This window comes from Oncorhynchus gorbuscha, linkage group LG04 (genome assembly GCF_021184085.1).
Source record: "Oncorhynchus gorbuscha isolate QuinsamMale2020 ecotype Even-year linkage group LG04, OgorEven_v1.0, whole genome shotgun sequence".
Lineage (NCBI taxonomy): Eukaryota > Metazoa > Chordata > Actinopteri > Salmoniformes > Salmonidae > Oncorhynchus > Oncorhynchus gorbuscha.
The window spans coordinates 55,799,462-55,812,151 of record NC_060176.1 but is presented as its reverse complement, the minus strand read 5'-3'; the positions used below and the strand labels follow the sequence as shown (position 1 = coordinate 55,812,151).

Here is a 12,690-nt window from a genome sequence, read left to right as displayed (position 1 = left end):
CATGAACTAGGGTTAGGGTTGTGGTTAGGGTTGAGCCTGGATGTGGACATGAACTAGGGTTAGGGTTGTGGTTAGGGTTGAGCTGGAGTGTGGACATGAACTAGGGTTAGGGTTGTGGTTAGGGTTGAGCCTGGATGTGGACATGAACTAGGACTAGGGTTGTGGTTAGGGTTGAGCTGGAGTGTGGACATGAAGCTAGGGTTAGGGTTGTGGTTAGGGTTGAGCCTGGATGTGGACATGAACTAGGACTAGGGTTAGGGTTGTGGTTAGGGTTGAGCCTGGATGTGGACATGAACTAGGACTAGGGTTGTGGTTAGGGTTGACCCTGGATTTGGACATGAACTAGGACTAGGGTTGTGGTTAGGGTTGAGCCTGGATGTGGACATGAACTAGGACTAGGGTTGTGGTTAGGGTTGAGCCTGGATGTGGACATGAACTAGGACTAGGCTAGGGTTAGGGTTAGGGTTGAGGTTAGGGTTGAGCCAGGATGTGGACATGAACTAGGACTAGGGTTGAGCCTGGATGTGGACATGAACTAGGACTAGGGTTGAGCCTGGATGTGGACATGAACTAGGACTAGGGTTGAGCTTGGATGTGGACATGAACTAGGACTGGGGTTGAGTCTGGATGTGGACATGAACTAGGACTAGGGTTGTGGTCAGGGTTGAGCCTGGATGTGGACATGAACTAGGACTAGGGTTGTGGTTAGGGTTGAGCCTGGATGTGGACATGAACTAGGACTAGGGTTGTGGTTAGGGTTGAGCCTGGATGTGGACATGAACTAGGACTAGGGTTGTGGTCAGGGTTGAGCCTGGATGTGGACATGAACTAGGACTAGGGATGAGCCTGGATGTGGACATGAACTAGGACTAGGATTGAGCCTGGATGTGGACATGAACTAGGACTAGGCTAGGGTTAGGATTAGGGTTAGGGTTGAGGTTAGGGTTGAGCCTGGATGTGGACATGAACTAGAACTAGGCTATTCAAAAGCGTACGGCCCTAAACAGAGACCGAAAATATGTTGACATGCAGATAATCAGTAACTCTGTGTTATTAAATGTCTTTGTAATTACATTTTATACTGAGAGATATGTAACATGGTGAGCTGCGTAAGTATTACTTCACGAAGTGAGCAGACCACACTAGGCCCAGTAGCAGTTATGTTCATGGATTTTATTACACATATAAAAACACACATATCTTTCTACAACAGACAACATGTCTTATTAACAGATACAAAAAGTAGACAGTATGGGTAAAAGGCAGTGATTGATATATGGTCCTAAAACAGTTATATATCAAACAGAATAGTTATCAGCACAGGAAGTCACTCTTATAGTAATAGACCACAGTCAAGTAAAGTACATGTACAAGAAAATATAGCTTTACACATTCAAGTCTTTTTGTGCAATTTATGCCAAAAGCAGCATATCTGGCAGGTCACATTCATTATCTTTTCAGTAGATTGTGCATTTTAATTTCTTCCTCTTCTCAGTCTTATTGTGGTTGTACCTCAACAGCATTTAATCATATCATCATATCAGTTTGTCATGTGATGGTCTGTGCCTGGGGCCGTTTAGTTCTTGATGTTCTGGCGACACAGAGGGCAGGTTCCAAACTCTTGGATCACTCTGGTGGCACACTGGAGACACAGGCACTGGTGGCCACACCGCAGGCTGATACAGGCCTTCTGGCTCATACACACTGTGCAGTCCTCTACACTCTTACAGTCTGCAATCAGAACAGATACGCTCAGTTACATGACCTGTAATGTCAAGTGGGACTCGGCTCGGCATGGCTTTGAAGTTAGGGTGGTTAGTGGTGTGGTGTCCAAAAGGTTGCTCACTCCTATGTGGCTCACTCCTATGTGGCTCACTCCTATGTGGCTCACTCCTATGTGGCTCACTCCTATGTGGCTCACTCCTATGTGGCTCACTCCTATGTGGCTCACTCCTATGGCTAACATGTACTGTAGCTACAGTATGTCCTTGAAGCAGCATGGCTTATATGTTTCAATACATGTTTAGCCACACAACAGTACATGTGTGTAAAATGTTAGCCTTGGAAAAATGTTTGGTTTGAAATAGTATTGAACATTATTATTTTAAGAATAGCTAGATGAGTTATCAAGCAATTACATTTCACATGAAGGATATTTTTTCATTTAAAAGTTCTAAAACAAGATAGAGTTTGTTGTATCGTGACGCTTACTTGATGTCTGCTTATTGGCTGGACATGGAAGAGGATATGTGTCCTGGCTGTCATCACAAATTTGCTTCACATTCACATATTTGTCTACGTTGAGCGGGGCATGTCTCTGATGAGCAGAACAGGAGGAATGCCGTTGAGGAGCAGGACAGGATTTTTGATTACACCAAAAGTATTTCTTCTCCGAACCTACAAGAGATAACCAGATATGTAGTTAGTCCCTGACAGTTGGACATCATTAGCCCTTTCCTGCAGTCAATGACCAAAAGCGCCCTCTTTGGCCTCATGGGTGGAATGATATTAATATTATTAAAAACCTGACGAAAATCCAGTGTTTAAATACATAACATGTAATTGATGAGATTGGAACCGGGTGTGAAGGAAGACAAGACAAAACCAACGGAACATTTAGAATGGATCAGTGATGGCTAGAAGGTCGGTGACGTTGACCGCCGAACACCGCCCGAACAAGGAGAGGGACCGACTTCGGTAGAAGTCGTGACAGTGACGTATATATAGCATAATATTGGGATGCAAACTGAAAATGTAACATTTCAACTCTATATCTGACATGGTACGTGTCTTCTTTTTTTAAGCCCATAACCATGTGTGTGAGGTGTATACTTTTGTTTCAAAGAAGATTTGTTTAAGACTACCAAGAATGACTCTGTGTGACAATGATTTAGCCCACTGTAGTAAAAAGTTAAACTAATAGATCAAATGAGAAGGACAGGCAGACTGTTCATTCATACATGTTCCACTGATTTCTGAACTTACCCAGTAAGAGCACAGAGCAGGTCTGCCCATACACGTCAATCATGGCCCACAGGGGCCAGCTGAGGTCTACTCCCTCCAGCAGTTTGTGTTGTCGGCCGTTGGCATTCCTGAAATACAATGTACCGCCATAGGAGACCCAGAACTCCAGCTCTGAGCCTGCCAGGCAGCACATCTCAGGCACAGGAGCGGCCCAGTGACCAGGGGTGTCTGTGAGGTCTGGGATGGCCAAGGAGGGCAAGTCTCTGGCAATTGGAGGTACAGTGGTGAAGCCTATACGCATGGCTCCACACCAGTTCAGCCCACACCGCTCCACTCGCAGACACACCCTCTCCTGGGGCTGTACTGGGCGGCTGCTGAACACCAGGCCATGTCTGAAGGTGTCCCCAGTCCTGTCTGCCCGTCTATCTCCCTGGCTCAGGCTCACCAAAGCCCCCATCGCCTCCCTGTGGAAGGTCAAGGGGCCCAGGCAGCGGGGTCCACAAATGTGTGCTGGCTCAGGCTCTAAAGAAGATTTGAAAAGGGGAAGTAGGGCTAATCATTTGAATGCTACAGTACCTCAGTCAGGGATGAAAAAGATAGCTGTTGTTGACAGACATAATGATTAAAATGATCAAAACAACATAGAAATGAATATCTGAATGTGACTGAGATTTAAACTGCTTTACTGCTTTATGGAATTGATTCTATGCAAGCCAACAAAGTTGATTGCATCGGTATAGGAAAGGCTTTTGTCAAATAATCTTAAATGACAGCAATTCTCATTCACTGATCAATAAAAATACTGAATGTTACTTGCAAAAGAGGAGATGAGATTATATTAGTGTTATTATTATTTTAGTTTTGCTGCCAGCAAGAAAGGCGGTTACACTATGTTGATAGATACATTTTAAGGAAGAGTCTTGTTTACATCACATTCCTGTTTACAGTGCCCTAAACAATTCTCTGATGTGTCTTACATTAAATTGTATCTCCCCATTAACCTGTCCTAAACTTGTGTCTCAAATGAAATCATTCATTCACATGAATAATAATTTAGCCCCCTCTCACCCTGGACCAGAGAAGCCTCTGGAAAGCAGAGTTCTTGTCACTAGTAAATCTAATTCCTCGTCTCGACATGATAACACTTTTCAAAAAGAAAACGGATTATATGGCTGGTTGCCAGAAAATCTCTTATTCAATTGTATATCGTAAATGACAGGTTGGTCTTCCTCGAGGATCTGCCATATCCATGGGTATCTGCCATACATAGTATGTCAGTGTTGTGAATGACAAGCTTTACTGTTATCTGTGCCTACCAGAATCCCTTGACGTAAATGTGCATGATTCATTGAAGGAAAAATATTGTAACGTTTGTAGATATAAAGATCCACTTTACATAAGACCATTATAATATAAGTGGTTGGTCTACATCTATGAAAATATACTAGAAGTAGACTTTCCTCCTATTACAATTACAACACAGTTGCCATCATTCATCAATGAAGAGACGATCCTTACCAAGGCTTCTGCTGACCATCTTGTACATGTTGCTCTTCGTATCCTCTGTAATGTAATGCATAGCCACATAGTACACCTACAGTAGTTTGAGTAGTTCTGAGGTGGTGGGAGTGTTCGGCAGGCTTTATAAGCCTCTGTCTGCCCACGTGCCTGTAGTTTATACACAAAAGATGTCTCATCACAAGTAAAGGAAATGGGAGGGCTAAGGGGCAGGACAGTACTCTGGAAAAGTACCTACATTCTAACAGAAGAGACCATGTTTTCATTTATTTTATCTAACACCATTTTCTGTTTTATCCAACACTTTGAGATCTTTGAAATCAGTAACATTTGTATATTTTTAAAGCATGATAAAACTAAACTGTGGGAAATCAACCAGTAGTTTCACTGTCATTTTACATTACTCAAGTTATGAATAAACCAGGTTCTTTAAGTAGGTATATATAATGTGAAAACAATTACTGCTGAACCAGAAATTACATTATTCTTTCAACAATAAGGAATTCCCCCATGTTCAATGACTACACATGTAAAGCAGGTAGCTACAGCCTACAATGCAAACAACAGAATGTTGTGTGCCTGGAGAATATTCCACATACAGTACATGGTTCACATACTGTAGGGGAGAAGAGATGATCAGGAGTTGGAATTTCCATTATTAACAGAGCAATACAATTATATAGGTGACAGGTAAAGAATGTTGTCTTCTTCTGGGGGTTTGTTTATCTATATTGGATCATTTCTTTGTTCAGGTCCTGTGAAAAATTCAGTTGTTTTTTTAATCCAAGAATTGTAGGTTCCACTTTCTAACTATCACTATATGCACCACATCTTTTTTTCACGGGGATCATTTATAACAGTAACAAAAGAGGGTTGGGGTTTTCCATTTCAAACGTCTAAAAAAATAACTGCAAAACTCCGTGGAAATTCTACATTTGAACCTTTGCATCAGCTCAAACATCCATGATTGATTCAGTGAGCTGGTAATATGACAAAGTAGTCTCTATTGGGCCAGGGCCATGGTGAGGTATCTCACAGAAGACTTGACATGGTGGCAGTGAGTTGACCACATTACAAAATAGGCTAATGGCATCACTTACCTCTCAACTCTACCTAATTTCAAACGGTTGTTTTTGAGATTATCTTGAAAATGTGCAAATGTAACAAAGCCTATGTCATTCCAACCTGGACTCATGGGTAGATGTAACATAGTAAATCTAAATCTGTCTCCCTCCATTTAGTAGGATATGTTACGTTTATCATGTTATGTATTAATTTGTGGATGTCCATCATCCATTTCATATGATATGTTATGAATTGCAATTTGTATGATATCTTATGATTTGCAATTCATACAATATGTTACTAATTTGCAATACGTATGATATTTGAGGAATTCCAATTTGTTGTGGCTAAAGTTAGCTAGATGGCTAACGTTAGCTAGGCTAGAGGTTCAAAGGTTAGGGTTAGGGGAAGGGTTTTTCTAAAATGCAAAGTTGTTGCAAAGTAACTCAAAAGTAGTAAGTAATTGCAAAGTTGCTAATTAGCTAAAATGCTAAAGTTGTTCATGGTGAGATTCAACACGCAACCTTGGGCTGCTAGACCCCAACCAACCAACAACCTTCTGTCTTATGTAACCATACCAAACATAACATATCATACTAATTTGAGTGTCCCGGGTTTATGTTTACTCTGATACCTCTAGTCTATGAGACCAGGCTGGTCATTCAAAGCAAGGCATGTCAACCATTTGTGGTTATAAACCAAACTGCTCAAAATAAAAGGTGAATTTGGCTGCCCTCTGTTGGAGGTTGCGGCATCCGCAGGTTCAGCATCATGTGACAGGATACAGACCATCCCAATTTACATTCCAAAATCATGTCACCACTTTTGGAAAGTTACTGGACATATGGATAGTAACCAGAAAAAAGTAAGGAGGAAAAGTGAGCTCATAGTCACATGTTAGATCTCCCCTCCCCCCACTAAATTGCCTCAGGAAAACTCCAAAGGTCAGGATTACACAAGATTATGCAACACTCTTGGCGTTTCCCGTAGACTGCTATCAATCTGTCCTGGCAAGAGCAAACATTGCCAGTGTAATGATTTTGACTTCTGCTAAATGTGCACATATAGACACAATTATAGAAATCAGAGCAATATGTGTGCATATTACAAATAGACTAGTTCATTAATTATTATTATTATCCTCTAATAATTTGTGAGTTTACATTCTGTAATAAATATATCCTTCTACAAGCCGTGAGGATTTTAATTTGTTTCTTTTAATCCTAAATAATAACTCAAATATTTTTTTTAAATCAATTCACAGTTTTTTTCCCCCACTGTTTAAAAAAAATGTAACCTTTATTTAACTATTCAAGTCAATTAAGAACCAATTATTATTTACAATGACGGTTACCAAGAGTCAAATGGAGAACAAAACATACATCAAGGCAAGAGAGACACCACAACACTACATAAAGAGAGACCTAGAACAACACAACAAACAGCAACACAACATAACAACCCAACATGGTAGCAACACAACATGACAACACAACCTGACAGCAACACAACATGACAACACAACATGGCAGCAACACAACATCACAACACATGCAATGGACTAAAACAGAGGAAATATAAATCTGTGTGCCGAAGCTACTTCTGCCTCAGCACCAGAGGGCCAGCCATGTCAGGCCATCAAAAAGCAACTTGTTCACGCTCTACCTTTTCAAAACACTATTAATCTGCTGTTTTCCAATAGTTGGATTTGACCAGGGAGCCAATAGAAAGGCATGAGAGCAGTGAGACCCTGACCAATCCTAAGCAGCATTCTAATGTGGCCTATCTTTATCAAGGTGCCACTCCACTTCAAGATACTGCTTATTTATGACCCCCGAGGAGAGAGCAGGGAGGAGATATTTGTCTTGAGAAGCAACTCTGTGAACACTCTTTCTCAGGTGCCACAACACATGATGCTAATTTTGGAATTACCACGTACAGTACAATGGCACAAATCAGGTGAAGGAAGAGAGTGAAGAGGTTTTATGCTGGTACCTGTCCTCTGCTGTCATAACCAGCTAGAGAGACACCTCTGCAGATACCAGTGACCTGGAGTAATCTGGTCCTCAGTTAGGGGACATTGGCATTTGCATCATAGGTCATCATTTGAACATCAACAGACTGGATTAAGAAATAAGAACACAATCAACAAACCTGTATTCATTCAGCTTGGTGAGAGAGGTGAACTTGAACCTTTGTGGGCCACACTGGGTCTTTTCATGACTGGACCTTGTTAGGTGAGTTGGTGAAATCTGGAGGCGGGACCACTTCCCATGGATCCCAACATACCGGGGTCTTTCCTGTTTAACAACAGCCTGAACCAATTCTCCTCGGACTTAAAGACACCTGTGTGTCAGTTCTCAGTGCCCAACTCCTTCTGCAAGCTCAACCCAGGCCTGAACAGCCAGCTGCAGGCAACGGGCACAGCCCAAGGCATTAGCAACATTCTCAGCCGTTCCATGATGGGCGCTACAGGCACCACCACCCTGCTCTCTGGATACCCCACCATGGGGGGCTTTGGCACTGTGGACCCAGGGGTCTACTACAACTGTGCAGACTATAACCCCTCCCTGGGCAGCTTCACCAAGCCTGGCACTGAGTGCCCCATGAAGGGTCGCAGTGGCAGTTGCTGGGCAGCGAGCGGGTGCGAGTGGAGAGGAGGGAGGCAGCAGTGCACAGACAGTGAGTCTAACTCCACACTGTAGTCAGCTTAACATCACACCACTCACTAACCAACTGCCTGAGGCATGACATTGGCTCTTATCACTCATCCATGATATTCAGATAATTGTATTATTAGCTAGATTATTATCATGATTTTCTACAAACTCAAACTATTTAATAAATGCAGTTGGGTAAATTACTCTGCAATTGTTTAATTCAAAAACATCTTAGTTAAAACATTTTATTAAATGCATTTTTCTCATTCAAGTTTTTAATTCAAGGTTCTGTTAGTTAAAGGTTGATAGAGTGTACCGTTGTCTTTGAAATACTCAATATAAGATATTGTAATCTATAATGTTATTTTATGTGCCATTGTTTAAAAATGGATTCATCCACTTGACATACATACAAATATGTTTTAACCTGATTGCATGCTATATCCAAGTATAATGCTGTGCAAGTCACATAAAACCTTTCACGATTGCTTTTAAAATATGTGAAAAAATGAGGTATTGAGAAATGTATTCTATCTACTATTATATCTGATAATCTTTAAAACAACCATCCTAAAAAAATACAGGACAATTGGTTGTATCTATGTCCTAAAATGTTTTATTTGTTTATTCATTTTGATTCCTCCAATATAAGAATATTTTACTAACATTTTACAGTTAGGAGATTCATATCTATGTAATTGACCAGATCATCATTATTTACCTCACTATTAATATGAAGTCCACTATTAATATGAAGACTCAAAACAAAAAAACTTAACTGTAATATATACTTTATTTCCAGACAGTGGGCATCTAGGAGATATGTCAGGCAGGAAGAAGCACACCAGACCTACATTCAGTGGACATCAGATATTTGCCCTGGAGAAAACCTTTGAGCAGACCAAGTACTTGGCCGGGCCAGAGAGAGCTAGACTGGCCTACTCTCTGGGCATGACAGAGTCACAAGTCAAGGTAAAACAGATCTACATACATGCACTAACAAACACTTCATCTGAATTCAAGTTGTAAAAAGTATTACAATATTGTATAATGTAATGTAAGCTGGTTAAAATAAGAAATCCCACTAAGTAAATAAATGATTTCATCAGGTGTGGTTCCAGAACCGACGTACCAAGTGGAGGAAGAAGAGTGCCTCAGAGCCTAGCTCCACCCAGGCCACACAGGGTGAGCAGGGAGGGGAGATTTCGGAGAACGAGGTGGAGGATGAGGAGTACAACAAGCCTCTGGACCCCGACTCAGACGACGAGAAGATACGACTGCTGCTGCGTAAACACCGCCGGGCTTTCTCTGTACTCCACCTTGGAGCACACCACGTCTGACACACGAACACAAGCGCACACACACATCAGATGTGCATGTTGTAGCAAGGGGTATCATGAAACAAATCAGTTTGTAGTATAGACCCACAATTTAATATTCAAGCATGTTTAAAAAAAATACACATTTACAATACAGTAAGTTTGAGAAAAGGGGCTAATGGTTCACTTGAACTGTTGCCTTGACGTACAGTACTGTATAGTGAAAACAGAGAGATGTTACATATGTAATGATTGGTGAAACAGTTCAATTGAGAATTGAACATGTCAATGAGTTTCAATGTGGAAACTGGTTTACTGTAATGTGGGAAACTAAATCATGATAATCTGTTATGATGGTTGTATCAAACGTGAAAGGAAATAGTTTCTACTGTATAAAGACACATTATAGCAGACAAACTGTATAGATGATTTGTAGAGCATTGATTATGCAGTTTACAGTAAATATTTTATTTGTACAGAACAAACAAACACTATTTGTTTTATCTAATTCATTTGCTTGTTGTACTCCTAACATTCAATATCCATTTGAATTTGTTCACAGTTAACTGCTGTACAGTAACTATGAACACAGAATACTTATATAATGAACCTTTATTAATTTAACTTTATAGCCTGGACATGCGGTTTTCATACTGGCGTTGAGGGCACACTTAACTCAAAATAAGTCTTAACATTCTATTTCGACTAATGTGTTGGCAAGCTTTCATGACATTTGAGGGTTTCTGCACATCCAAAATAAGTCCCATAAGTTATAGTGTAAATAAATGAGGAAATTTGGAATTGTAAAATAAATTGTGAATTATTTATTGAAAACAATGGTAAAATGATTGTGTCATGCCTCGGTTTTTCTGTAATTATTTCCAGATAAGTAAACAATCCCAAAAACAAACTACTAATAGCAGACTGGATCTGACATTAAAACAGGCACTGAAGACTATATCAGCAATAGAGACTATTAAGACAGATCGGCGGTAGGGAGGCACAATCATTGAGTAGAAGAGAGGGGTCAAAGGCCAATCCCACTGTGATCTATATAGTTACCAGGGTGCAGTGGCTGAACTGGCTGGAGTGTTCTGAGTAGAAGACCAAGAAATCAGCAGCTCAGTGCTGTTTGTCATTAGGACAGATGCTAAAGGAGTGTGTGAGAGTGTTCCCTTTACAAACTTTTAGAAATATTCCCAGAATAATACATACTGTATCAGATAACTTTCTACCACTGAAAGTTATATGCTGTAAACAGAAGACAAGGAAGCTAGGAGGAAAGCTGAAGAGCAACACTGATGTCAGTGTTGGCATGTTTGGGAAACGAAAACTCAGCCATAACTGGTATTTCAGGTGCATTCAGTTCTGTTTGTAAACATGGGAGAGAAGACATTCTTTAAGAACTTAATCTGAAATCACATGGACATGTTTGTGTCATGCGGGACATGCCATTTCTGGTGTAGCAGAACTAGAAAGACAAATAGCGATCATAGTTACCTACCCAAAGACAAACACTTGCATGACCCTGCGAGAGGTGCAAGTAGAATGCCAGCTGAGAAGAATCAAGCTAGCAGCAATAACAATGACATTGGTTTTACAAGGTACCCACTGGGCGCAGAAGTCCATTCAAAGTATATTACATGTTGGTTTAGCAGAATTTCATTGAAATGACGTAGAAACGGAGTTGATTCAACCAGTGTGTCCAGTGAGTAGAATCTCATTAAGGGAGAATAATACAGTAATGTAATTGCAGTGGTCAACATATATTTACAAAACTGGAAGCATTACATGAATGTAGTGTTTTTTTGTGTTTGACCAGAAAATTTGACAAACTGCATTAGTCCATCCATCTAGCAATACTACTGGCCTCATGTTGAACTCTAAACCAAGAGCAATCCCTGGAGGGCATTACAATATGTTGACAATACCATGAATCAACTAGTAGAAGTATATTATTGAGTGGGCCTTGCACTTTCCACGCAAACCCATACATTATTGATTGTAAACATTTGAACTAATGAATCCTTGTCATATCAGTCTATAATTACTTCACAGCAGATTGAGTGTCAGTCAATCACCACATAGTACAGAGGAAGATTGATGACAAATTATGCATTTTCTACCTTAAAGAGTAAAACATTTGAATAACTTCATTAAGAGGCATTTAACATTTAAGTGCATTCTGAATATTTGATTCAACTATTAATCAATAGGAAATCCATGATTATATTTTAAAAGTCTTTGAAACAAGACCTTTAAAAAAATCTTTATTAAAGCAAAATTATGCAAACTAGCCATCCATTTCATATAAAACAGAACACGGATAATGAACAAAGATCTGAAGAGGTTGCTACAGCACAAATAAACATAACATAGAAAAAGAGATATAGTCAATAAAATAAATACAACCAAAAAAATGTGTAGGTGTCAAGCTTCAAATTGTTTGAACCTTGCGTGTGTGTGAACATGTGCATGTGTGTGCGTATGTGTGACTGTGGTATCAAACATCCATTCCAGACACATCCACATTCAAATTAAAGAGGGGGATAGTAAACAAGTTATTGTTTGGTAAAACAATCAAACTGATCACAGTAACTAAAACAGTCCAGAAGATGCTGCTTGTAAAACAATGGATACATTATTAAAAACAGAATAACATCGTGTCAGCTCCCCTGAACAAGAGAAATCGCTATTAGCACACTCTTCAATTCTCTAAAAACAAATGAAAACATATTTATGAATCTCTTAGGAGATACGCATCATTAATTAAAATAGACTACATAAATCGTGATGTCCTTATAAGGGAGCAGCAAAATCAACTCCTATCAGTGTTTGATCTAGCAAGCTTGGTGTCTTTTTGTGCTGATATTGTCTGAAAGTGGAACAGTATTTAGCCACCCATGTCTGCTCTGATGTCCGATAGAGTGGACTAACCTTACAGTTGAACATTATGTATGTATTACATAGGATGAGCTGAGAAAGTATGTGCATACTGGTGAAATTTATGCTTTTAACAAAAGACTGCACAACATAAGAATGCACAGAGAAGGGGGACTAAGTAAGATGGTCGTCTCGCTTCGAGTTCTTAGGGAACTATGCAGTATTTAGTTTATGTATTATTTTTTACATTGCTATCACAGAAAATCTTAAGTCTTATTACA

At 40.0% G+C, this 12,690-nt stretch overlaps 2 protein-coding genes across 2 annotated transcripts; one reads left to right on the top strand and one right to left on the bottom strand.

Annotated features, from left to right (window-relative positions):
• Positions 1 to 1,153: 1,153 nt before the first annotated feature.
• Positions 1,154 to 4,580, bottom strand: LOC124033311 (E3 ubiquitin-protein ligase NEURL3-like). The gene is made up of 4 exons (XM_046345302.1): positions 4,483 to 4,580; positions 2,986 to 3,486; positions 2,212 to 2,397; positions 1,154 to 1,731 (listed from the first exon to the last, which is right to left on the bottom strand). The coding sequence occupies exons 1-4, from the start codon at positions 4,541 to 4,543 to the stop codon at positions 1,577 to 1,579; spliced, it is 903 nt and encodes a 300-aa protein (XP_046201258.1). The 5' UTR covers positions 4,544 to 4,580; the 3' UTR covers positions 1,154 to 1,576.
• Positions 4,581 to 7,434: 2,854 nt separating this feature from the next.
• LOC124033310 (homeobox protein Nkx-6.3-like) lies at positions 7,435 to 9,586 on the top strand. Its single transcript, XM_046345301.1, has 3 exons — positions 7,435 to 8,233; positions 9,014 to 9,179; positions 9,317 to 9,586. Exons 1-3 carry the CDS (start codon positions 7,821 to 7,823, stop codon positions 9,545 to 9,547), a joined length of 810 nt encoding a protein of 269 aa, XP_046201257.1. The 5' UTR covers positions 7,435 to 7,820; the 3' UTR covers positions 9,548 to 9,586.
• Positions 9,587 to 12,690: the final 3,104 nt, after the last annotated feature.

What these genes read in the sequence shown, in the direction of transcription:
- LOC124033311 (XM_046345302.1), bottom strand. Translation starts at nt 4,543, where the DNA reads ATGCATTACATTACAGAGGATACGAAGAGCAACATGTACAAGATGGTC. An exon ending in CTGCTCTGTGCTCTTACTGG is followed by an intron (nt 2,398 to 2,985) that starts GTAAGTTCAGAA and finishes TATCTCTTGTAG; the next exon opens with GTTCGGAGAAGAAATACTTT. An exon ending in AGCCAATAAGCAGACATCAA is followed by an intron (nt 1,732 to 2,211) that starts GTAAGCGTCACG and finishes TTCTGATTGCAG; the next exon opens with ACTGTAAGAGTGTAGAGGAC.
- LOC124033310 (XM_046345301.1), top strand. Translation starts at nt 7,821, where the DNA reads ATGGATCCCAACATACCGGGGTCTTTCCTGTTTAACAACAGCCTGAAC. An exon ending in CAGCAGTGCACAGACAGTGA is followed by an intron (nt 8,234 to 9,013) that starts GTCTAACTCCAC and finishes ATTTCCAGACAG; the next exon opens with TGGGCATCTAGGAGATATGT. An exon ending in TGACAGAGTCACAAGTCAAG is followed by an intron (nt 9,180 to 9,316) that starts GTAAAACAGATC and finishes TGATTTCATCAG; the next exon opens with GTGTGGTTCCAGAACCGACG.